Source organism: Salmo trutta, chromosome 15, assembly GCF_901001165.1.
Source record: "Salmo trutta chromosome 15, fSalTru1.1, whole genome shotgun sequence".
In the NCBI taxonomy this organism is placed as follows: Eukaryota; Metazoa; Chordata; class Actinopteri; order Salmoniformes; family Salmonidae; genus Salmo; species Salmo trutta.
In genome coordinates this window covers 24507549-24531106 of record NC_042971.1, presented here as the reverse complement: position 1 = coordinate 24531106, position 23558 = coordinate 24507549, and the positions used below count along the sequence as shown (strand labels likewise).

General features: G+C 44.0%; 1 protein-coding gene across 5 annotated transcripts in view; it reads right to left on the bottom strand.

Annotated features, from left to right (window-relative positions):
- The window catches only part of LOC115148673 (opioid-binding protein/cell adhesion molecule), a 565009-nt gene that overhangs the window by 15606 nt on the left and 525845 nt on the right, over positions 1-23558 (bottom strand). For all 5 annotated transcript variants that reach the window (XM_029690769.1, XM_029690768.1, XM_029690770.1 and 2 more), the window contains 3 exons: positions 13507-13635; positions 2227-2347; positions 295-446 (listed from right to left, as the gene is read on the bottom strand). In XM_029690769.1, the coding sequence (XP_029546629.1) occupies positions 295-446; positions 2227-2347; positions 13507-13635 (402 nt within the window). The remainder of the gene's footprint in view (positions 1-294; positions 447-2226; positions 2348-13506; positions 13636-23558) is intronic.

The window sequence follows — 23558 nt, the reverse complement described above, 5'->3', positions numbered from 1 at the left end:
AGCCAGTTTGGGTTCTGTGTTAGTCATGCACTGTGTAGAAATAACACAAGTAAGACAATATTCAGTACACTTTATCATAACTTTCATGAATAGGCATTCATAAATTATTTCTAAACTAATAATAAATAAACATTTCATTATTTGTAAACATTCATAATAAACATTTATAACATGTTTAATAATTTACGAAGCATTTAGAAACATGTATAATAGCTTATTCATGAAAGTTATTATAAAGTGTTACCAACAAAACGTTTTCATTTTTTTGCACCTTGAATGGTATAATGTACTCACCATACAGGACAAAGCTTGCGTTGGAGCTGCCGAGTTTGTTGATGGCGATGCACGTGTAGTTGCCGTAGTCTGCCTCTGAGATGTTTAAGAAGGTCAGCTTGGAGAGCTGCCCAGCGTCCTCGATCTCCATGCCGTCTAAACCGTTGAAGATCCTTGAGAGAGAAGAAAACAGCTCTGTAGTCAGTGAATACATTTATGAATTTATTTGACATATTTAAAATGCATATAGAGATGCCTCAGCCATGTGAGTAAAACAATACACAAAACGTCCTTCTAGGGAAGACTCTCTCTCGCTCGCTCTCTCACTCGCTCTCTGTCTATATATATATACATACACTGCTCAAAAAAATAAAGGGAACACTAAAATAATAAATCCTAGATCTGAATGAATGAAATAATCCTATTAAATACTTTTTTCTTTACATAGTTGAATGTGCTGACAACAAAATCACACAAAAATAATCAATGGAAATCCAATTTATCAACCCATGGAGGACTGGATTTGGAGTCACACTCAAAATTAAAGTGGAAAACCACACTACAGGCTGATCCAACTTTGATGTAATGTCCTTAAAACAAGTCAAAATGAGGCTCAGTAGTGTGTGTGGCCTCCACGTGCCTGTATGACCTCCCTACAATGCCTGGGCATGCTCCGGATGAGGTGGTGGATTGTCTCCTGAGGGATCTCCTCCCAGACCTGGACTAAAGCATCTGCCAACTCCTGGACAGTCTGTGGTGCAACGTGGCGTTGGTGGATGGAGCGAGACATGATGTCCCAGAAGTGCTCAATTGGATTCAGGTCTGGGGAACGGGCGGGCCAGTCCATAGCATCAATGCCTTCCTCTTGCAGGAACTGTTGACACACTCCAGCCACATGAGGTCTAGCATTGTCTTGCATTAGAAGGAACCCAGGGCCAACCGCACCAGCATACGGTCTCACAAGGGGTCTGAGATCTCATCTCGGTACCTAATGGCAGTCAGGCTACCTCTGGCGAGCACATGGAGGGCTGTTCGGCCCCCAAAGAAATGCCACCCCACACCATGACTGGCCCACCACCAAACCGGTCATGCTGGAGGATGTTGCAGGCAGCAGAACATTCTCCACGGCGTCTCCAGACTCTGTCACGTCTGTCACATGTGCTCAGTGTGAACCTGCTTTCATCTGTGAAGAGCACAGGGCGCCAGTGGCGAATTTGCCAATCTTGGTGTTCTCTGGCAAATGCCAAACGTCCTGCACGGTGTTGGGCTGTAAGCACAACCCCCACCTGTGGACGTCGGGCCCTCATACCACCCTCATGGAGTCTGTTTCTGACCGTTTGAGCAGACACATGCACATTTGTGGCCTGCTGGAGGTCATTTTGCAGGGCTCTGGCAGTGCTCCTCCTGCTCCTCCTTGCACAAAGGCGGAGGTAGCGGTCCGGCTGCTGGGTTGTTGCCCTCCTACAGCCTCCTCCACGTCTCCTGATGTACTGGCCTGTCTCCTGGTAGCGCCTCCATGCTCTGGACACTACGCTGACAGACACAGCAAACCTTCTTGCCACAGCTCGCATTGATGTGACCAAAACATCAGCCAGGAAGCATAGGAACTGAGAAGTGGTCCGTGGTCACCACCTGCAGAACCACTCCTTTATTGGGGGTGTCTTGCTAATTGCCTATAATTTCCACCTGTTGTCTGTTCCATTTGCACAACAGCATGTGAAATTTATTGTCAATCAGTGTTGCTTCCTAAGTGGACAGTTTGATTTCACAGAAGTGTGATTGACTTGGAGTTACATTGTGTTGTTTAAGTGTTCCCTTTATTTTTTTGAGCAGTGTATATATATTATATGCTGATGACCCAATGACCTTCCTTGAATATCAACTTCCAGGAAAATCTAAAACCTTGGATAAAGCATAGATTCAACATGTTTGCAAACATGCACAACAATTTACCTTCTTTCGTCTCGATACCACTCAAAGTCCGGCTTAGGCACCGCATCCACTTCGCACTCCAGCACCCCTCTCTGGCCAAGGGTCACGCCAACGTCTCTGCCCTCTGACACACTGGGGGCATCTACGGGCACACAAGAGGGCACCCATGGGATCAGCATGCCAGAGAGGGAGTCAAGGTTAGGGCTGTGGCGGTCACAAAATGTTGTCAGCCGGTGATTGTCAAGCAAATAAGAGTCGGGCTCACTGTAATTGACCATTAATTAACATAAACACATTTAGCATATCCTGGCTTCCACTGCAAGCCACTGATGCAGACATTTTGAACATCTACATTTTAAAAAGTTGAATGAATCCATGTAATATAGCCTACTCCTTCACAATAAATCCATTATTTATTTTAGACAGATCTAAAGAAGCATGATATGAAGAAAATGTTGTCTAATTCAGAAGAACAGAATAGCATACTCTGAGTTGTCCTTATGTTAGGTCCTGATGTGCTACACTAGTTCATTTAGCAGAGAAGACTAGCTTAAAATTCTGTGTCATGATTTTATATTATATTATAGTATGAAGAATACAATTGAACAAAGCTGAGTTGAGCAGTTAACAAAAAATTGGTACTCCTATATGCTTAATTTAGAGTTATTTATGTAACTTTAGTTTGTCCTGACTCTCTCTCCTTGGTGAGGATCAAAGGTGCCAGATCAGCTTGGCACATGTTTGAAGATAGCCAGACCCCTCTCTCCCACAGAAAAGGGGGGACTGTGCCGATCTTTACACCTTAACACTGGATCGTAAGCAGGAGGGAACTTTCCATCTCTGCCTTTCAGTATCCACCAAAGGAATGCTTTGTCTAGAGAGAGTGTGGTCCGCCTAAAAACTCGAACGTCAAATGATTGGACATTGAAACAATATTTCTAACATAAAGAATGTGGGAAATGGTTAAAGAACAATCCTGTCAAAGTGTTTATTATTTATTATTTTGTGATGTCATTAAGGATGGTACAACTAAATAACTGTATCTCTGAGGGTGTACACATTCTAGTTGTCAGATTTGTATCTAAATGTTGTATAAAATATATGATTAAGTATGACAATACTTTTGTGAAGATAGCAATGTGATTTTAGCCTTCTAACTGAGATAATGGCTTTTTATATAAACTTGTGCCCAGAACGCCCCTTTTGGCCACAGTGTTTAAAAGGGCTCGCTAACAAAATTTACATTCTTGACTATCATGGTGTACTTGGACCATGTTACTTAGTTAGTGATGTGGACTCCAAGGAACTTGAAGCTCTCAACCTGCTCCACTGCAGCCCCGTCGATGAGAATGGGAGCATGCTTGGTCCTCTTTTTCCTGTAGTTCACAATCATCTCTTTTGTCTTGATCACGTTGAGGGAGAGGCTGTTGTCCTGGCACCACATCTCTGACCTCCTCCCTATAGGCTGTCTCATTGTTGTCAGTGATCAGGCTAACAACAACACTGTTGTGTCATCGGCAAATTTAATGATGGTGTTGGAGTCGAGCCTGGCCGTGCAGTTATGAGTGAACAGGGTGTACAGGAGGGTGCTGAGCACGCACCCATGAGGGGCCCCTGTGTTGAGGATCAGCGTGGCGGAGGTGTTGTTACCTACCCTTACCACCTGGGGGCGGCCCGTCAGGAAGTCCAGGATCCAGTTGCAGAGGGAGGTGTTTAGTCCCAGGGTCCTTAGCTTATTGATTGGGGCGGCAGGTAACTTAGTGGTTAGAGCGCTGGACTAGTAACTGGACGGTTGCAAGATTGAATCCCCGAGCTGACAAGGTAAAATCTGTCGTTCTGCCCCTGAACAAGTTACTGTTCCTAGGCCGTCATTGAAAATAAGAATTTATTCTTAAATGACTTGCCTAGTTAAATAATGGTAAAATAAAATTTTAAAAAACAAAACATTGAATGCTGAGCTTTAGTTAATGAATAGCATTCTCACATAGGTGTTCATCTGTCCAGGTGGGAAAGGGCATTGTGGAGTGCAATAGAGACTGCATCATCTGTGGATCTGTTGGGGTGGTATGCAAATTGGAGTGGGTCTAGGATTTCTGGGATGATGGTGCTGATGTGAGCCATGACCAGCCTTTCAAAGCACTTCATGGCTACAGACATGAGTGCTACGGATCGGTAGTCATTTAGGGCAGGTTACCTTAGTGGTCTTCTTCTTAGTGTTCTTCACAGGCACTATGATTGTCTGCTTAAAACATGTTGGTATTACAGACTCGGACTGGGAGAGGTTGAAAATGTCAGTGAAAACACTTGCCAGTTGGTCAGCGCATGCTCGCAGTACACGTCCTGGTAATCTGTCTGGCCCTGCGGCCTTGTGAATGTTGACCTGTCTAAAGGTCTTACTCACATCGGCTGCGGAGAGCGTGATCACACAGTCTTCAGGTACAGCTGGTGCTCTCATGCATGTTTCAGTGTTATTTGCCTCGAAGCGAGCATAGAAGTAGTTTAGCTCGTCCGGTAGGCTCGTGTCACTGGGCAGCTCTTGGCTGTGCTTCCCTTGGTAGTCTGTAATGGTTTGCAGGCCCTGCCACATCCAACGAGCGTCAGAGCTGGTGTAGTGCAATTCAATCTTTGTCCTGTATTGATGCTTTGCCTTTTTGATGGTACGTCGGAGGGCATATAAGCTTCCGGGTTAGAGTCAAGCTCCTTGAAAGCGGCAGCTCTAGCCTTTAGCTCAGTGCAGATGCTGCCTGCAATCCATGGTTTCTGGTTAGGGTATGTACTGTATGTACAGTCACTGTGGGGACTACGTCATTGATGCACTTATTGATGAAGCCAATGACAAATGTGGTGTGCTGCTCAATGCCATTGGAGGAATCCCAGAACATATTCCAGTCTGTGCTTGCAAAACAGTCCTGTAGCTTAGCATCTGCTTCATCTGACCACGTTTTTATTGATCTAGTCACTGGCGCTTCCTGTTTTAATTTTTGCTTGTAAGCAGGAATCAGGAGGATAGAATTATGGTCAGATTTGCCAAATGGAGAGCGAGGGAGAGCTTTGTATGCATCTCTGTGTGTGGAGTATAGTTTGTCCAGAGTTCTTTTCCCTCTGGGGTCACATTTAACATGTTGATAGAAATTAGGTCAAATAAATTTAAGTTTCCTTGCATTAAAGTCCCCGGCTACTAGGATTGCCGCCTCTGGGTGAGAGTTTTCTTGTTTGCTTATGGCAGAATACAGCTCATTCAATAATATCTTGGTGCTAGCCTCTGACTGTGGTGGTATGTAAACCGCTACAAAGAATATAGAGAAAAACTCTCTTGGTAGGTAACGTGGTCTGCAGCTTAGCATGAGTTACTCTACCTCAGGCGAGCAATGACTCGAGACTTCCTTAGATATCGTGCACCAGCTGTTGTTTACAAACAGACATAGACTACCGCCCCTTGTCTTACCAGATGCCGATGTTCTATCCTGCCGGTATATCGTATAACCAGCCAGCTGTATGTTGATATTGTCGTCGTTCAGGCACGACTCCGTGAAGAATAAGATGTTTCAGTTTTTAATGTCCGTTGGTAGTTTAATCCTTCCAATAACTTGTCCATTTCATTGTCCAAAGATTACATGTTTGCGAGCAGAATTGAGGGGAGTGGGGGTTTATTTGATTGCCTCCTACTCCTCAGAAGGCAGCCCGCCCTCCGGCCTCTCTTTCTCTGCCCATTCACGCAGATCACTGGGGTCGGGCCTGTTCCCGAGGGAGCCGTATATCCTCCGCCTCGGGCTCGTCAGAGTCGTGAAAAAAGAAAAACTATTCTGCTAGTCCATGGTGAGTAATCGCAGTCCTGATGTCTATAAGTTATTTTCGGGCAAAAGAGACGGTAGCAGCAACATTATGTACAAAATAGTAAAAAATAAGTTACAAACAATGCAGATAAACGAACAAAAAAACACAATCGGTTGGGGTAAACGTCTGCCTTCTGCTCCGGCGCGATTTTACTGTTATTGATGTCATATATATATATATATATATATATATATATATATATATATATCTTTAAAGTTTAGAGTTTAAGTTGGGAGATAGTAACTTGGAAAACAACTTTTCCAGTAGTGCCCTAAATTCATAATGAGTTAATTGTTACATGATTCATTTAATTGAGTAACAATTATACATAGTGTAACGGCTGTCGTCTGAAAAAGTGGACCAAGGTGCAGCGGAGTTAGTGTTCATTATTCGAATTTAATATCAACAACATGAACACTATACAAAACAAGAAAAGATTAAACCGACAGCAAACAGTCCTGTCTGGAACAAAATACTGACAGAAACAATTACCCACAAAACCCAAAGGAAAAAACATGCTCCTTATGTGTGACTCCCAATCAGCAGCAACGAGCTTCAGCTGTGCCTGATTGGGAGCCACACTCACGGCCCAAAACAAAGAAATACAAAAACATAGAAAAAGGAACATAGAACGCCCACCCAATGTAACACCCTGGCCTAACCAAAATAAAGAACAAAAACCCCTCTCTATGGCCAGGGCGTTACAGTACCCCCCCCCAAAGGTGCGGACTCCGGCCGCAAAACCTGACTCTGAAGGGGAGGGTCCGGGTGGGCCCTCTTACGGCGGCGGCTCAGGTGCGGGACGTGGCCTCTGCTCCACCCTTGACGTCGCCCTCTTCGGTGGCGCACCTGGCCGCGCCGAAGGTCTGGTGGGCGACACTGACTGCGCCCGGCTGGCGGCCGGCGATGGTTGCGCCCGGCTGGCGGGCGGCGATGGTTGCGCCCGGCTGGCGGGCGGCGATGGTTGCGCCCGGCTGGCGGGCGGCGATGGTTGCGCCTGGCTGGCGGGCGACCCTGGCTGCTCTGACGGCACTGACCCAGGATTCACCAGGCTGGGGAAACATGACAGAGGCCTGTCCCTAGGCGTAGGCACCGGACTCACCGGGCTGGCGGGCGTCCCTGGCCACTCCGGCAGTTCAGGGCAGTCTGGCCACTCGGGCAGGTCAGGGCAGTCTGGCAGGTCAGGGCAGTCTGGCCACTCGGGCAGGTCAGGGCAGTCTGGCCACTCCGGCAGTTCCGCGCAGTCTGGCCACTCCGGCAGTTCCGCGCAGTCTGGCCACTCCGGCAGTTCAGCGCAGTCTGGCCACTCCGGCAGTTCAGCGCAGTCTGGCCACTCCGGCAGTTCAGCGCAGTCTGGCCACTCCGGCAGTTCAGCGCAGTCTGGCCACTCCGGCAGTTCAGCGCAGTCTGGCCACTCCGGCAGTTCAGCGCAGTCTGGCCACTCCGGCAGTTCAGCGCAGTCTGGCCACTCCGGCAGTTCAGCGCAGTCTGGCCACTCCGGCAGTTCAGCGCAGTCTGGCCACTCCGGCAGTTCAGCGCAGTCTGACCTCTCTGGCGACTGTTGACTGGCGGGCAGCTCTGACGACTGTTGACTGGCGGGCAGCTCTGACGACTGTTGACTGGCGGGCAGCTCTGATGACTGTTGACTGGCGGGCAGCTCTGACGACTGTTGACTGGCGGGCAGCTCTGACGACTGTTGACTGGCGGGCAGCTCTGACGACTGTTGACTGGCGGGCAGCTCTGACGACTGTTGACTGGCGGGCAGCTCCGACGACTGTTGACTGGCGGGCAGCTCCGACGACTGTTGACTGGCGGGGCTGGGGACACGCACCTTGGGCTTGGTGCGGGGTGCTGGTACTGGGCGTACCAGATTGGAGACATGTACCTCAGGGCTAGTGCGGGGAGCTGGCCTGGGGCTCCATCCTTGCCCCTCTTCACAGCCCTTGTGCCCCCCCCCAAAAATTTATTGGGGCTGCCTCTCGGGTTCCCTTAACTCTTCCATAGCCCTGGACACGAACATCCTTAAATCCGCCCACGTCCATCCATCCATGCTGTTCTCCTGCTGCTTGGTCCTTTGGTGGTGGGTAATTCTGTAACGGCTGTCGTCTGAAAAAGTGGACCAAGGTGCAGCGGAGTTAGTGTTCATTATTCGAATTTAATATCAACAACATGAACACTATACAAAACAAGAAAAGATTAAACCGACAGCAAACAGTCCTGTCTGGAACAAAATACTGACAGAAACAATTACCCACAAAACCCAAAGGAAAAAACATGCTCCTTATGTGTGACTCCCAATCAGCAGCAACGAGCTTCAGCTGTGCCTGATTGGGAGCCACACTCACGGCCCAAAACAAAGAAATACAAAAACATAGAAAAAGGAACATAGAACGCCCACCCAATGTAACACCCTGGCCTAACCAAAATAAAGAACAAAAACCCCTCTCTATGGCCAGGGCGTTACACATAGTAGTTAATTATTCAATAAATAACAGTCAACACATTAATGATAGTCACGTCACGACAAGTTGGTTTGGTTTACATGTTTTGAATTTTAATACATTGTAAGGCTGCATGATGAGACTTGAATGATGATTTGAAAAAAGTCGCATGAAAGGCATGAGCTCTGCTTTGTTTTTTTGCGCAGGCTGTACAAACTCCAATTGTCTCTCATTCACAATATGACAAGCACTTGATAATGCCTCGAATTTCACGGCGTCATCCCCTTTGAAAATGTCATATACTAACGTCATATACTAATGCACCCTAAAAAAATCCATGCCTTTTGCAGCCCGGAATGCTGTGTTGTACCCTTCTACCTAAGCGTGCTGCGCCTCTCAATCACATGGCTCTCCATCACATGATTGGGTCTTTCCCACAGGCTACAATTGAAGACAGACACATCGGGAACGCAACTGTGCACATCCTCATTCAATTCCGAGGTGCAAATGTACTTTCCGTCAGCCAACAAGATGAGTAGGCCTAACGAACAGCAAAAGCACTAGCCTATGTCACTCTACTATCCCCCATTGTACAAAAGTTGACCTATTCTATTCTGTGCGAGAAATAAATATTCCAAACATAGTCTGGGACAGTTGTGTAATGCAATAGATCCCAAATTAATATAACCACTAGCATCCCCCCAAAAAATGTACGGAATGTGGCTGACACAACAGATCAGTACATTTAGCTTAAAATGTTTATAATCTATTAGGCTATTTCTTCACATTATAAGTGCAGCAATGCGCACATGGCAGTTGGCTATAAGAGGGAATGTTTTATTTGCGGAAAACACCATTATCGAAAGTGACTGTAAATGTGATAATGCATGTAATGCTTTTATTATAAATGTGAATTGTTATGGAGAAAATTATTGTCCCGAAACTTGAAACTCATGCGCTGCTTATGTATGCCAGTTAGACTCTAAACCCCTTGTAAAGCGGATTAATGTCCTTATTTGGCCACTTTAGTTGTGATACAAACCTTATCAAAACATATAAGCCTATGGGCTAGGCTACATGAGGTGTGGGACTATGATTCGAAGGCTGTTTCTTATGCTGGGCATCATTCGTAAGTGATAATATATACAGTTGAAGTCGGAAGTTTACGTTCACTTAGATTGGAGTCATTAAAACTAGTTTTTCAACCACTCCACAAATTTCTTCTTAACAAACTACAGTTTTCGCAAGTCGGTTAGGACATCTACTTTGTGCATGACATAAGCAATTTTTCCAACAATTGTTTACAGACAGATTATTTCACTTATAATTCACTGTATCACAATTCCAGTGGGTCAGAAGTTTACATACACTAAGTTGACTGTGCCTTTAAACAGCTTGAGTCAATTGGAGGTGTACCTGTGGATGTATTTCAAGGCCTAGCTTCAAACTTAGTCCCGCTTTGAGTGACATCATGGGAAAAACAAAAAAATCAGCCAAGACCTCAGCAAAATAATTGTAGACCTCCACAAGTCTGGTTCATCCTTGGGAGCAATTTCCAAATGCCTGAAGGTACCACGTTCATCTGTACAAACAATAGTACACAAGTATAAATACCATGGGACCACGCAGCCATCATACCGCTCAGGAAGGAGACGCGTTCTGTCTCCTAGAGATGAATGTACTTTGGTGCAAAAAGTGCAAATCAATCCCAGAACAACAGCAAATGACCTTGTAAAGATGCTGGAGGAAACAGGTACAAAAGTATCTATATCCACAGTAAAACGAGTCCTATATCGGCATAACCTGAAATGCCGCTCAGCAAGGAAGAAGCCACTGCTCCAAAACCGCCATGAAAAAGCCAGACTACGGTTTGCAACTGCACATGGGGACAAAGATTGTACTTTTTGAAGAAATGTCCTCTGGTCTGATGAAACAAAAATAGAACTGTTTGGCCATAATGACCATCGTTATGTTTGGAGGAAAAAGGGGGGCGCTTGCAAGCCGAAGAACACCATCCCAACTGTGAAGCATGGGGGTGGCAGCATCATGTTGTGGGGGTGCTTTGCTGCAGGAGGGAATTGTGCACTTCACAAAATAGATGGCATCATGAGGTAGGAAAATTATGTGGTTATATTGAAGCAACATCTCAAGACATCAGTCAGGAAGTTAAAGCTTGGTCGCAAATGGACAATTACCCCAAGAAAACTTCCAAAGTTGTAGCAAAATGGCTTAAGGACAACAAAGTCAAGGTATTGGAGTGGCCATCACAAAGCCCTGACCTCAATCCCATAGAGATTTTTTGGGCAGAACTGAAAAAGTGTGTGCGAGCAAGGAGGCCTATAAACCTGACTCTGTTACACCAGCTCTGTCAGGAGGAATGGGCTAAAATTCACACAACTTATTGTGGGAACCTTGTGGAAGGCTACCCAAAACATTTGACTCAAGTTAAACAATTTGAAGGCAATACTACCAAATACTAATTTAGTGTATGTTTACTTCTGACCAACTGGGAATGTGATGAAATAAATAAAAGCTGAAATAAATAATTATCTCTACTACTATTCTGACATTTCACATAGTTAAAATAAAGTTATGATCCTAACTGACCTAAGACAGGTCATTTTTACTAGGATTAAATGTCAGGAATTGTGAAAAACTGAGTTTAAATGTATTTAGCTAAGGTGGATATAAACCTCTGACTTCAACTGTAATTCACAAGTGATATTATTGTCACCCATCAGACTATTCTTAATTTAATCTCATCTTTACATATACTAAATAATGTGTGAATTTGTATTAATTTAGAATGGACCATTGTCATGCAACTGTCTCGAAACAGGGGCAGTGGAAAACATTTCTTATATGCACTTAAATAGCGGGTGGAGGACGCTTTTGCCATGATTTATTTTCATGCCAGCCAAGTAGGCTATACTCCTGTTGTAAAGATAAGCAATGTGCTTAATATTAGGAAAGTTGAGAAATAAATATAGTCAGTTTACATTTGCATTGATGGCAGAGTGATTAGAGGGACAATACAGTGCTGAGTACCAGGCAGTTAGCAAGTTTGGTAGGCTACTAATGACCATCAGCAGCATCAGAGCTTGGAGAAGCCTAATTACCATGACTAAACGGTCACTTGAATTTTGACTGCCGTCATGACTCTTGACCGCCGAGGTGGCGGTAATACGGTCACCGCAACAGCCCTAGTCAAGGTATCACATGGGGGTCATGTGTAAATACAGTTGAACAATTCTAATCAAGTTGAATTGTGATTCTTTGGAGAACAAATTTGTAAATGCAGTGGCGTTTAATTGAGCTGGTACTTCAGAGCATGTGGGCTGCATTCCAAGTATAGCACAGTTAATGTTATAATGATTAGAATCAAACCAAATGACCTGAAACCACATCACATCCCTGTTGTACCCCATCTATTTCTGCTATCATTTGAATTATCTGTAGTGTGCATACTTTGCAATGCTCTTATTTGACTTTATTAGGTTACTGAGTCACACTACATATTTCATGTAGGGTAGAATAATTTCCAAAGTGCATCAAATACCGTAATCAATAGCATGCACAACCTCTTTGCAACTTTTTCTGATGAACTGCAACAAAATAAAGCTAAACACAAACTGAGCTTCATCCAGAAGCAGTCCACCCACATGTGCGTTAGGGGCGGCGGCCCAATTGTTATTAGTCAATAAAAAATAAAAAATGTATATATATATATATATCTATATATATATCTATATATATATATATATATATATCTATATATATATATATATATATATATATATATATATACTATAATTCATAGATTATGTTTGAAATGCTCATAAAAGTGTGGTAAATGTGTCCATTTTCCTGTAAAAAAAATACACTGTTCAAAACAAGTTTTTACTTACTACACTCCTTCCAGTGACTGCCAGCAGATCCGCGGGCACATAGGCCATGCGAACATTGCTTGGATTGTTTTGTCAGCTATTTGCTATCAGGGGGAACCACCCCAATGAAATTGCAGGATTTCATAGCATAAATTATAACAGCACAAAGGAAATGGATGATCCTAGGGACCTCAAAAGTGCGCTCAGTCAGAAATTATGGGTCTGATCTAGTATCCTTCCCAATGAGTCTCTCGCGCCAGACAGCTTACTTCCGCACTAGAGACTAGAAGGTACAGATGCTGCTAAAGCAAACAGCTAATTGTAATTAACTTGTAAATAAATAATCATAACAGTCATGGAAGCCTGGGACCTGATAAACCGGACATCTACATTCGACAGGAGTCAAAGGACAGAGGGATACACTAGCCAGAACCTTCTCATTGCGGATCTGGTAGGACAAAAAAGCATTACTGTGGCTGGCCAATTGTATTGTTCATCAGCCATAGCTATAGTAACCTTCCATGCCAATTTCAAGTCTTTCTAAACTAATATCTGACTAACTCGGAAATATTTCAATTATTTCAGGATGGCTAGTGCATCATGCTTTGTGACATTATATTAGCTACATATCCCCAGTTAGATCATTTCTTTTCACTTACATCTGCATGTTGTTGCGCTCTCCCTGGTGCACTAGTTCATTCTTGAGCTGGCTGCTATTTTTATATAGTATAATCTAATCTGTTCAAAACAGTGGCAGCATGTGTAGCAGTGGTCATTCGGTTTTTTACATGTAAAAGTGAAATAGGTTTATTTATGCTGTTGTTCAAATTCACAGATCTTTTTATATATCTTCTTAAAGAAACTACCGGTAGTTCAAAAACTCCAACCACCCCGAACTTTCAGCCAATCAGCAGCCGCCACGTGCGTCATCCATGTGTCTATATTAAATCCCTGCTCATGAAACCATTGACCCAGTGAAACTGTCTGCGAGAGAATAGAATGCTTACTGCACATCGTAGCAAACCTTTTTGCAACAAGTCTCTCTTACTGTTCAGGTTAGCCCCTCCCTGTTTTGGCCTGTTTGCTTCTGTTTGGTTCCTAGGAAATACACGCCAGGACTGGGCTGACATTGAACTCACAGTTGACTGTGATCTCAACGGTCTGGACATCTGTGGCGATGTCGTTGATGGCGGTGCATTCGTACGTCCCCGCTCTCTGTCTGGAGATACTGGGGATGTCCAGGTACTCGTCCTCCGATACCAAGTCAACTGTGGAGGTAAACAACAACAAGAGGTGAGGTAAACAATAGGTGAAGTAAGAAGCAACAACAACAACCCCAACGTGAGGTAAACAACAACAACGAGGTGAGGTGAAGTTTACGGCCTCCTATATCAAATCAATGGCCCAATTATTCACCCCACTGTTCTCTAAAATACCTATCGTACATGTTTTCCCATTGGAGAAAAGGGTCAGCCATCATTTTCTAGACCGACCTTATCGACCAACTTATTAAAAGGCAGTGTGTTTGAACTGATAAAAGCCTCATCCTCACGTAAAGCAGGAATGAAATAACTCAGGTTGTATGAAGACCGGCGCTGAAGGAGATGGCTGCCGTTTTACGATCCTGTAACCAATTGTGCTATTTTGTATGTTTTTTCGTGTTATTTGTAACTTATTTTGTACATCATGTTTCTGGCACCGTGTCTTATGACCGAAAAGAGCTTCTAGATATCAGGAGGAGCGATTACTCACCCCGTACTGGAGGAATATTTTTTCTTCAACGAGTCGGACGGGAAGGATTTACTTAAGCCACACGACAAGGCCCTCATCCCCATCATTTGGAGGAGAAAGAGACAGAGGTATCGGGGACGAAGGTCGGGTGCCTTGTAAGGATCACACGCCGACAGGGTAATCTACCTTTACCATCGATCCCATTAGCCAACGTACAATCAATTGATAATGAAATAGACAAACTACGATCACGTATATCCTACCAACAGGACATTAAAACTGTAATACTTTATGTTTCACCGAGAACGACGACATGAATAACATACAGCTAGTAGGTTTTAAGCTTTTTCGACAGGATAGAACAGTGGCCTCTGGTAAGACTAGGGGTAGCGGTCTATGTATATTTGTAAACCACAGCTGATGCACGAAATCTAAGGAAGTCGCAAAGTTTTGCTCGCCTGAGGTAGAGTATCTTATGATAAGCTGTAGACCATACTATTTACCAAGAGAGTTTTCACCTGTATTTTTCGTAGCTGTCTATATACCACCACAAACCGATGCTGGCACTAAGAAAGCACTCAATGAGCTGTATATGGCCATGAGCAAACAATAAAACGCTCATCCAGAGACGGCAATTCTAGTGGCCGGGGACTTTAATGCAGGGAAACTCAAATCCGTTTTACCTCATTTCTTCCAGCATGTTAAATGTGCAACCAGAGGGGAACAACCCTAGACCACATTTACGCCACACATAGAGACGCTTACTAAGCTCTCCCTCACCCTCCATTTGGCAAATCTGACCATAATTCTATCCTCCTGATTCCTGCTTACCAGCAAAAACTAAAGCAGGGAGCACCAGTGACTCGGTCAATAAGAAAGTGGTCAGATGAAGCAGATGCTAAGCTACAGGACTGTTTTGCTAGCACAGACTGGAATATAATCTGGGATTCATCCAATGGCATTGAGGAGTACACCACATCAGTAACTGGCTTCATCAAAATGTGCATCAATGACGTCATTCCAACAGTGACCGTACGTACATACCCCAACCAGAAGCCATGTATTACAGAAAAACATCCGCACTGAGCTAAAGAGTAGAGCTGCTGCTTTCATGGAGTGGTACTCTAACCTGGAAGCTTCTAAGAATCCCAATATGCCCTCCGACGAACCATAAAACAGTCAAAGCCTCAATACAGGATAAAGATTGAATCGCACTACACTGGCTCCGACGCTCATTGGGTTGTGGCAGGGCTTGCAAACTATTACAGACTACAAAGGGAAGCACAGACGAGAGCTGCCTAGTGACACTAACCTACCAGACAAGCTAAATTACTTCAATGCTGGCTTCGAGGCAAGTAACACTGAAGCATGCATGAGAGCATCAGCTGTTCCGGACAACTGTGTGATCACGCTCTCCGCAGCCAATGTGAGTAAGACCTTAAAACAGGTCAACATTCACAGGGCCGCAGGGCCAGACGGATTACCAAGATGTGTACTCCAAGCATGCACTGACCAACTGGCAAGTGTCTTCACTGACATTTTCAACCTGTCCCTGACTGAGTCTGTAATACCAACATTTTTCAAGCAGACCACCATAGTCCCTATGCCCAAGAACACTAAATTAACCTGCCTAAATGACTACCAACCCGTAGCACTCACGTCTGTAGCCAAGAAGTGCTTTGAAAGGCTGGTCATGGCTCACATCAACACCATTATCCCAGAAACTCTAGACCCACTCCAATTTGCATACCGCCCCAACAGATCCACAGATGATGCAATCTCTATTGCACTCAACACTGCCCTTTCCTACCTGGACAAAAGGAACACCTATGTGAGAATGCAATTCATTAACTAAAGCTCAGCGTTCAACACCATAGTGCCCTTAAAACTCATCACTAAGCTAAGGACCCTGGGACTAAACACCTCCCTCTGCAACTTGATCATGGACTTCCTGACGGGCCGCCCCCAGGTAGTAAGGTTAGGTAACAACACATCTGCCACGCTGATCCTCAACATGGGGGTCCTTAGCCTGTTTGGGATAGGGGGCAGTATTGAGAATTTTGGAAAAAATATGTGCCCATTTTTAACTGCCTCCTACACCAACTCAGAAGCTAGAATATGCATATTATTGTTCAGGTTTGGATAGAAAACACTCTGAATTTTCTAAAACTGTTTGAATGGTGTCTGTGAGTATAACAGAACTCCTATGGCAGGCAAAAGCCTGACAAGGTTTCATGCAGGAAGTACCCTGTCTGACAAGGAGTCGTGCGTCTTGCATCTGTTTATTGAAAAGTAAGGATCTTAGCTGTAACGTGACAATTCCCAGGGCTCCGATAGGCTCTCAGAACCCGGGAAATACCTGAAGGTTGACGAGGCAGCCTCAGGCTGAAACACATTATCGCCTTTGGTAAGTGGCGGATCAGAGGACCTTTGAATGAGGCGCGTGCACGATTCGCTCCTGAGGAGAAATTTAATTCGGCTGTTTAGGCTCAATGCATATTCCCGGTCGGAATATTATCGCTTTTCTACGAGATAAATGGCATAAAAATTGGTTTTAAACAGCGGTTGACATGCTTCGAAGTACGGTAATGGAATATTTAGAATATTTTTGTCACGCCAATGCGCCATGCGCGAGACCGTGATGTAGCATTCTGATAGTGTCTAGAACTCACGAACAAAACGTCGCTGTTTGGATATAACGATGGATTATTTGGGACCAAACCAACATTTGTTATTGAAGTAGAAGTCCTGGCAGTGTATTCTGACGAAGAACAAGCAAGGTGAGAACATTTTTCTTATAGGAAATGTGATTTTGGTGGAGGCTGACCTGGGTGGGTGTCTAAATAGCTAGCCCTGTGATGCCGGGCTATGTACTTAGATTATTGCAAAATGTGCTTCATCCGAAAAGCTATTTTAAAATCGGACATATCGAGTGCATAGAGGAGTAATGCTTTTTGTGAACGTTTATCGTGAGTAATTTAGCAAACTGTTAGTAAATTCCCCGGAAGTTTGCGGGGGTTATGCTTTTTCTGAACGTCACATGCTAATGTAAAAAGCTGTTTTTTGATATAAATATGAACTTGATTGAACAGACATGCATGTATTGTATAACACAATGTCCTAGGTGTGTCATCTGATGAAGATCATAAAAGGTTAGTGCTGCATTTAGCTGTGGTTTGGGTTTATGTGACATGATATGCTAGCTTGAAAAATGGGTGTCTGATTATTTCTGGCTGGGCACTCTGCTGACATAATCTAATGTTTTGCTTTCGTTGTAAAGCCTTTTTGAAATCGGACAGTGGGGTTAGATTAACGAGATTCTTGTCTTTAAATAGCTGTAAAATAGTCATATGTTTGAGAAATTGAAGTAATAGTATTTCTAACGATTCAAAAATTGCGCCACTGGATTTCAGTGGCTGTTACGTAGGTGGGACGAGTTCGTCCCACATGCGCCAGAGAGGTTAGGGGTGCGTGCTCAGTCCCCTCCTGTACTCCCTGTTCACTCATGACTGCATGGCCAGGCACGACTCCAACATCATCATCAAGTTTGCCGATTACACAACAGTGGTAGGCCTTATCACAAACAACGATGAGACAGCCTATAGAAGGGAGGTCAGAGACCTGACCGTGTGGTGCCAGGACAACAACCTCTCCCTCTACGTGATCAAGACAAAGGAGATGATTGTGGACTACAGGAAAAGGAGGACCGAGCACACCACCATTCTTATCGACGGGGCTGCAGTGGAGCAGGTTGAGAGCTTTAAGTTCCTTGGTGTCCACATCGCCAACAAACTATCATGGTCCAAACACACTAAGACAGTCATGAAGAGGGCACGACAAAACCTTTCATGTCTTGTATATTAAATGTCCTTATTCAACTGTTATTGTATGTCTTTGGAAAACTGAAAATGTAAAAAAAAAAGTTGTAAAAGTTTTTAATGAAAATACACTATTTTGAAAAGACTACATCAACAGAGGCTTTTGGAGCAGCCCATTTATGTTGTATTCTTCACTCTATCCTTTTGTCACGGTTGTCGTAGGAAGGAGCGGACCAAAGTGCAGCGTGTGTGTCGTTCCACATTTTATTTTCACTGTGAAACTATGCAATACATACAAAATAAACTGACTGAACAAAAACAACAAACCGTGACAAAGAGTTAACATACACGTACTCCAAGTCAATCTCCCACAAACCCAGGTGGGGAAAACACCTACTTAAGTATGATCTCCAATTAGAGACAACGATGACCAGCTGCCTCTAATTGGAGATCATCCCATACAAAGCCCAACATAGAAATACAAAAACATCACAACATAGCACAACTGAACTAGAAAATCCCCACTGTCACGCCCTGACCTACTCTACCATAGAAAATAACAGCTTTCTATGGTCAGGATGTGACACCTTTCCTTAAACATGTCGACCCAAAACTAAAAACAGCCTTCACGCCCGTCACCATTCCACATACTGACACATTCCTATGGAAAACATGACTAGCTGATTCACTAGCCTTTGTAGTATTGCGCTTTAACCATCACAGCTCTGCTCACAGCTCGAATAACCTGACAAGGGTCAGGAGAACCCTCGGAATGCACAGGTTCGCTCGTGTCCCTGATTCTCTATCGCTGTCAAGTGTCTCTCTCCTGTGTCCCTCTCCCTCGTTTCCATTTCCCTCTCTTTGTCTTTCATCATTCTCATTAGCCTCTCACTCTATTAACTTACTACTTTTTTCACTACTGCAAAATCAAATTCAGACTGCATCAGGAAGCTAAGTATCTGCTTCATAAAAAAACATATTTGGAGCACTAGATCTTCAAATCCATGCATGTAATCCATGCAGTTGTGTGACAAGCGTCAATAAAACAAATGTTCTAAGGAATGTTATGTAGCCTACTTTGCAAATAGCGTTTTTTGTCTAGACTGTGGCTTTCCCCTTCATCGTTCTGTTCAGAAACTCAGAAATTACAAACTAACTTACATGTATATGTGTACCACACTGTCCAAAGAACAAGCTGAATCCATACTATACACCCTATGAACACTAACAGTATGCCTTATAGCAGGCTGGGTATCTATCGACAGACTTATGGCAGATTCTCAAGACAGTGCCCCTGGCTGACCGTTAACTGAGGGATCATCAGAGGACAGAAATTGACAGACCAACCTTGTGCTCAACTACTGTACATACTGTGTAGACAACAGTAGACAAACTGCCATAACATATACTTCACAACTTCACGCGTACAGACTGGACATTTTCTTCAGACATTACCAACATGGTGATTTGAAGAGAAAAGACAAGCAAGAGTATATCTAACGCACTTTAAAGTGTCTGGGTTAAGCATGTTTTTTTACGGTACAACACAGACAGTTTGAAGGGGCCGTGATTGCCAAGCTGGAGGTGTTCATATGATATCAATGTTTCCTGGACCATTTTATGGCTGCCGTAAAATATGTGTGCCGTTGGGGGAAAGTAGCTAGATGATATTTGCAGTCACAGAGGAGACAAATCCCACAAAAAACAGAGAAAACGCAGCAGCGTACGCTGGTGGGCACCCGCAGGACTTCCGCTTCCTGTGTGGAGTAAGAAGAGAGGAAGGCCATGGGGGCCATGTTAGCTCAGCTGAGGCAGAGTTGCCTATCAACTGCAGGCGTTACTGTGCAACTATGAACACAAAAAGCTTGTGTGAGAAATACTGAAATGGACTCTCAAATATAACAGACTACACTTTGGAAAAAATCTAACAAATAAAACACTGTGTTAAAATGCAATACACTACTTGAAAGTCCTGAATGCTCAATACTGAAGTATTCAAGTAGTACATGATACTGAAAGGGTACAGGAGGACAAGCTGTCAGTGAGAGACGAGATGCCACAAAAATAACACAGCTTTCTGCACGCTGTATCTCCAGTGGCCATTTATTTCTCGCAGACTGAGAAAAAGTGTACACTCAGGAGACCAGACCACACAGAGCATTGAGGGGCTGGGATAGGCTCCCTGTTGCCGAGGCTCCCTTGCATTCGCTGTGTCTTTGAAAACTAAGGAAGGACCACACTTGTCCCGCAGGGAGATTCTGGTTGTAGATAGATAGATAGATAGATAGACAGATGTATAAAAAAAAATCTGAAATACCTTATTTACATAAGTATTCGAAATTGAGCTCAGGTGCCTCCTGTTTCTACAACTTGATTGGAGTCCACCTGCAGTAAATTAAATTGATTGGATATAATTTGGAAAGAAACACCCCTGTCTATACAAGGTCCCACTGTTGACAGTTCATGTCAGAACAACAAGCCATGAGGTCGAAGGAATTGTCCGTAGATCTCAAAGACAGGATTGTGTCGAGGCACAGATTTGGGGAAGGGTCGAAAAAAATTGTGCAGCATTGAAGGTCCCCAAGAACACAGTGGCCTCCATCATTCTTAAATGGAAAAAGTTTGGAACCACCAAGACACTTCCTAGAGCTGGCCGCCTGGCCAAACTGAGCAATTGGGATAGAAGGGCCTTGGTCAGGGAGGTGACCAAGAACCCAATGGTCACTCTGACAGAGCTCCAGAGTTCCTCTGTGGAGATGGGAGAATCTTCCAGAAGGGCAAGCATCTCTGCAGCACTCCACCAATCAGGCCTTTCAAATCAAATCAAATTTTATTTGTCACATACACCGAATACAACAGGTGTAGAGCCCTTAACCAAGCCCTTAACCAACAGTGCAGTTTTAAGAAAATACCTAAAAAAGAATAACAAATAACTAAAGAGCAGCAGTAAATAACTATAGCGGGGCTATATAGACGGGTACCGGTACAGAGTCCATTTCAGGAGGGCACCTGTGTCGAGGTAATTGAGGTAATATGTACATGTAGGTAGACGTATTAAAGTGACTATGCATAGATAATAACAGAGAGTAACAGCAGCATAGAAGGGGGGCGGCAATGCAACTATTCTGGGTAGCCATTTGATTAGATGTTCAGGAGTCTTATGGCTTGGGGTAGAAGGTGTTTAAGAGTCTCTTGGACCTAGACTTGGCGCTCCGGTACCGCTTGCCGTGCGGTAGCAGAGAGAACAGTCTATGACTAGGGTGGCTGGAGTCTTTGACAATTTTTAGGGCCCTCGTCTAACACCGCCTGGTATAGAGTCCCTGGATGGCAGGAAGCTTGGCCCCGGTGATGTACGGGGCCATACACACTGCCCTCTGTAGTGGAATTGTGAATGTGAATGTTGACCTGTTTAAAGGTCGTACTCACATTGGCTACAGAGAGCGTGATCACACAGTCGTCCAGAACAGCTGATGCTCATGTATGCTTCAGTGTTACTTGCCTCAAAGCGAGCATAGAAGTAATTTAGCTTGTCTGGAAGGCTCGTGTCACTGGGCAGCTCTCGGCTGTGCTTCCCTTTGTAGTCTGTAATAGCTGGCAAAGTCTTAGTACCAAGACATGCCAATACACCCCCCTCCCCCCCAAAAAAAACATGGACGCCAAGTCAATTCCACTGGCTTTTTATTACTGCTTTCATTCCCGATTTCCATCATATATATATTCATTTTTAGGAGAGGCTATATTAATTCATCCGAGGCCACTACCAATGGTTTCAGGTCAGCGTCCCAAATGGAACCCTTCCCTATGAAGTGTACTTTTTCTGACCAGAGTCCCATGGGCCCTGGTCCAAGTAGTGCAGTAAATAGGGAATATGGTGCCATTTGGGACGCAACCCTGGTCTAGCGGACAAACATTGCCAGTCAAGTACTGTGGTGGTGTGAGATACCAGGGATCCCTTCTGATCTGGCAGAAGCCTCTAAGCCATCTATCTATCATGAAGCGGGGAGAAGCGGTGAGGCGGCAGGGCGGCTGCTGAGCTAGGTCATGACTACATCGAGAGCTCCATACAGGGCCGGAAATATCACCAATCCCCCCTCCCCTCCTTCCTCTCCTCCTCTGTCCTCCCTCCCTCCTCTCCCTCTTGGGATGGATACGTATTTTATTCTTTATTTGTCACTCTGGAAAAGCCTTGTGATAACTGGGCCCACACTGAATGGCCTCGAGGCAAGAGGATAGTGCACTGGAACTGTTTGTGATGGTGGTGGTGAGACTGAGAGATTGAAGGTTGCACTGCTACTGCAATGAAAATAGGCATTGGGTTTGGCTGTATTCAACTGAATCCGGTTGTGTATACTGCCTGTATCTTAGGGAAACAGAACAGTGAGCAGTTAAATTGCCAGAGTATTGGAATCGTCTTTATCAATCACACACATTTTTGAGTTGCCATGGAACTACAGTAAACACGCCAACCTTACAGTAAACACGCCAACCTGGATAGCAAAATACTTTGGATAACACCAATTTAGGCTGAACACCATGACAATGCAACACCATAAACAACTTAAATAGGGCCATATAGTACGTAGTTGGAAACAAAAAACAATTGCATACAGTCAGAATCACTGGCGTCCTTGTGCTGTCTAAGGGACACAAAGCATTGACAACAGCATACTTTAACTTCAAGTCGATACAACAGACTGCTGGTTATCTACACTTCCCTTCCCCTGTTCCACTAAATGCCCCTTGCCCTTGACTTCGACCTCTACATCTCTCAGTTTGTTGGTTTTGATTAGTGCAAGGAATATAACAAATCCCTTCCATTAATTTCAGTGGCGGCTCCCAGTTGGGGATGGTTAAGAGATTAATACAAAATAAGTAAGCTGTCAGGGCGCCTGTTTTGATCACAGGAGAGCATCTGGGAGAATTTATTTGGGGGGGCAAAGATAAAACCTCTATTTGGTTTGTTTCATATGGAAATGTGTCTCTATTAGGATGTTTGTATTGCACTATCACTTGTTCTCGCATTTCTGAGGAATTAAAAGTAGCTAAGTATTGATGGATACACAAATTGCTAATAACAACAATGCTTTAACTTTCCATGCCAACCTTCTGGGAATATGAAATCTAGAATAATGCTCATTGATTTCAGTTGAATGAAAACAAAAACAAACAATTTAATTAATTGTATTTCCAAGCTAATTGCACTTTCAATCAAACAGGTTTAGATGGAGATTCTGTACGTTTTGCAGTTGGATAGTATCCTGAATCCAATATTGGGTCAAACTACCTATCATACTAAAGAAAAATGTGACACGTTCCAGGAAACTAGTTGTATGTTGCGTGTCACTACTTCACAGGAGAGCCATTTGAACTTAAACTTTTTTTGAATCAAAATGCTATTTTTGGCAGAAATGCCTTCTGGAACATGTGAACTTTCATGTGCCTTAATAACAAACTTGCATGCCATCTGTAAATAAGAACAAAATTGTTAAATTACAAGCCTAGTTGCTTTGGCCACAGAAAAAGTCAGCAACCTTCCCGCTAGCCATGATTGGCTGAGATAATGAATGGGCTGGATATGCCGAGAGATGAGTTCGGATTGGTCTGCCATGTAGCACAGTTCTGTCTATAATATGAGCTGGTCA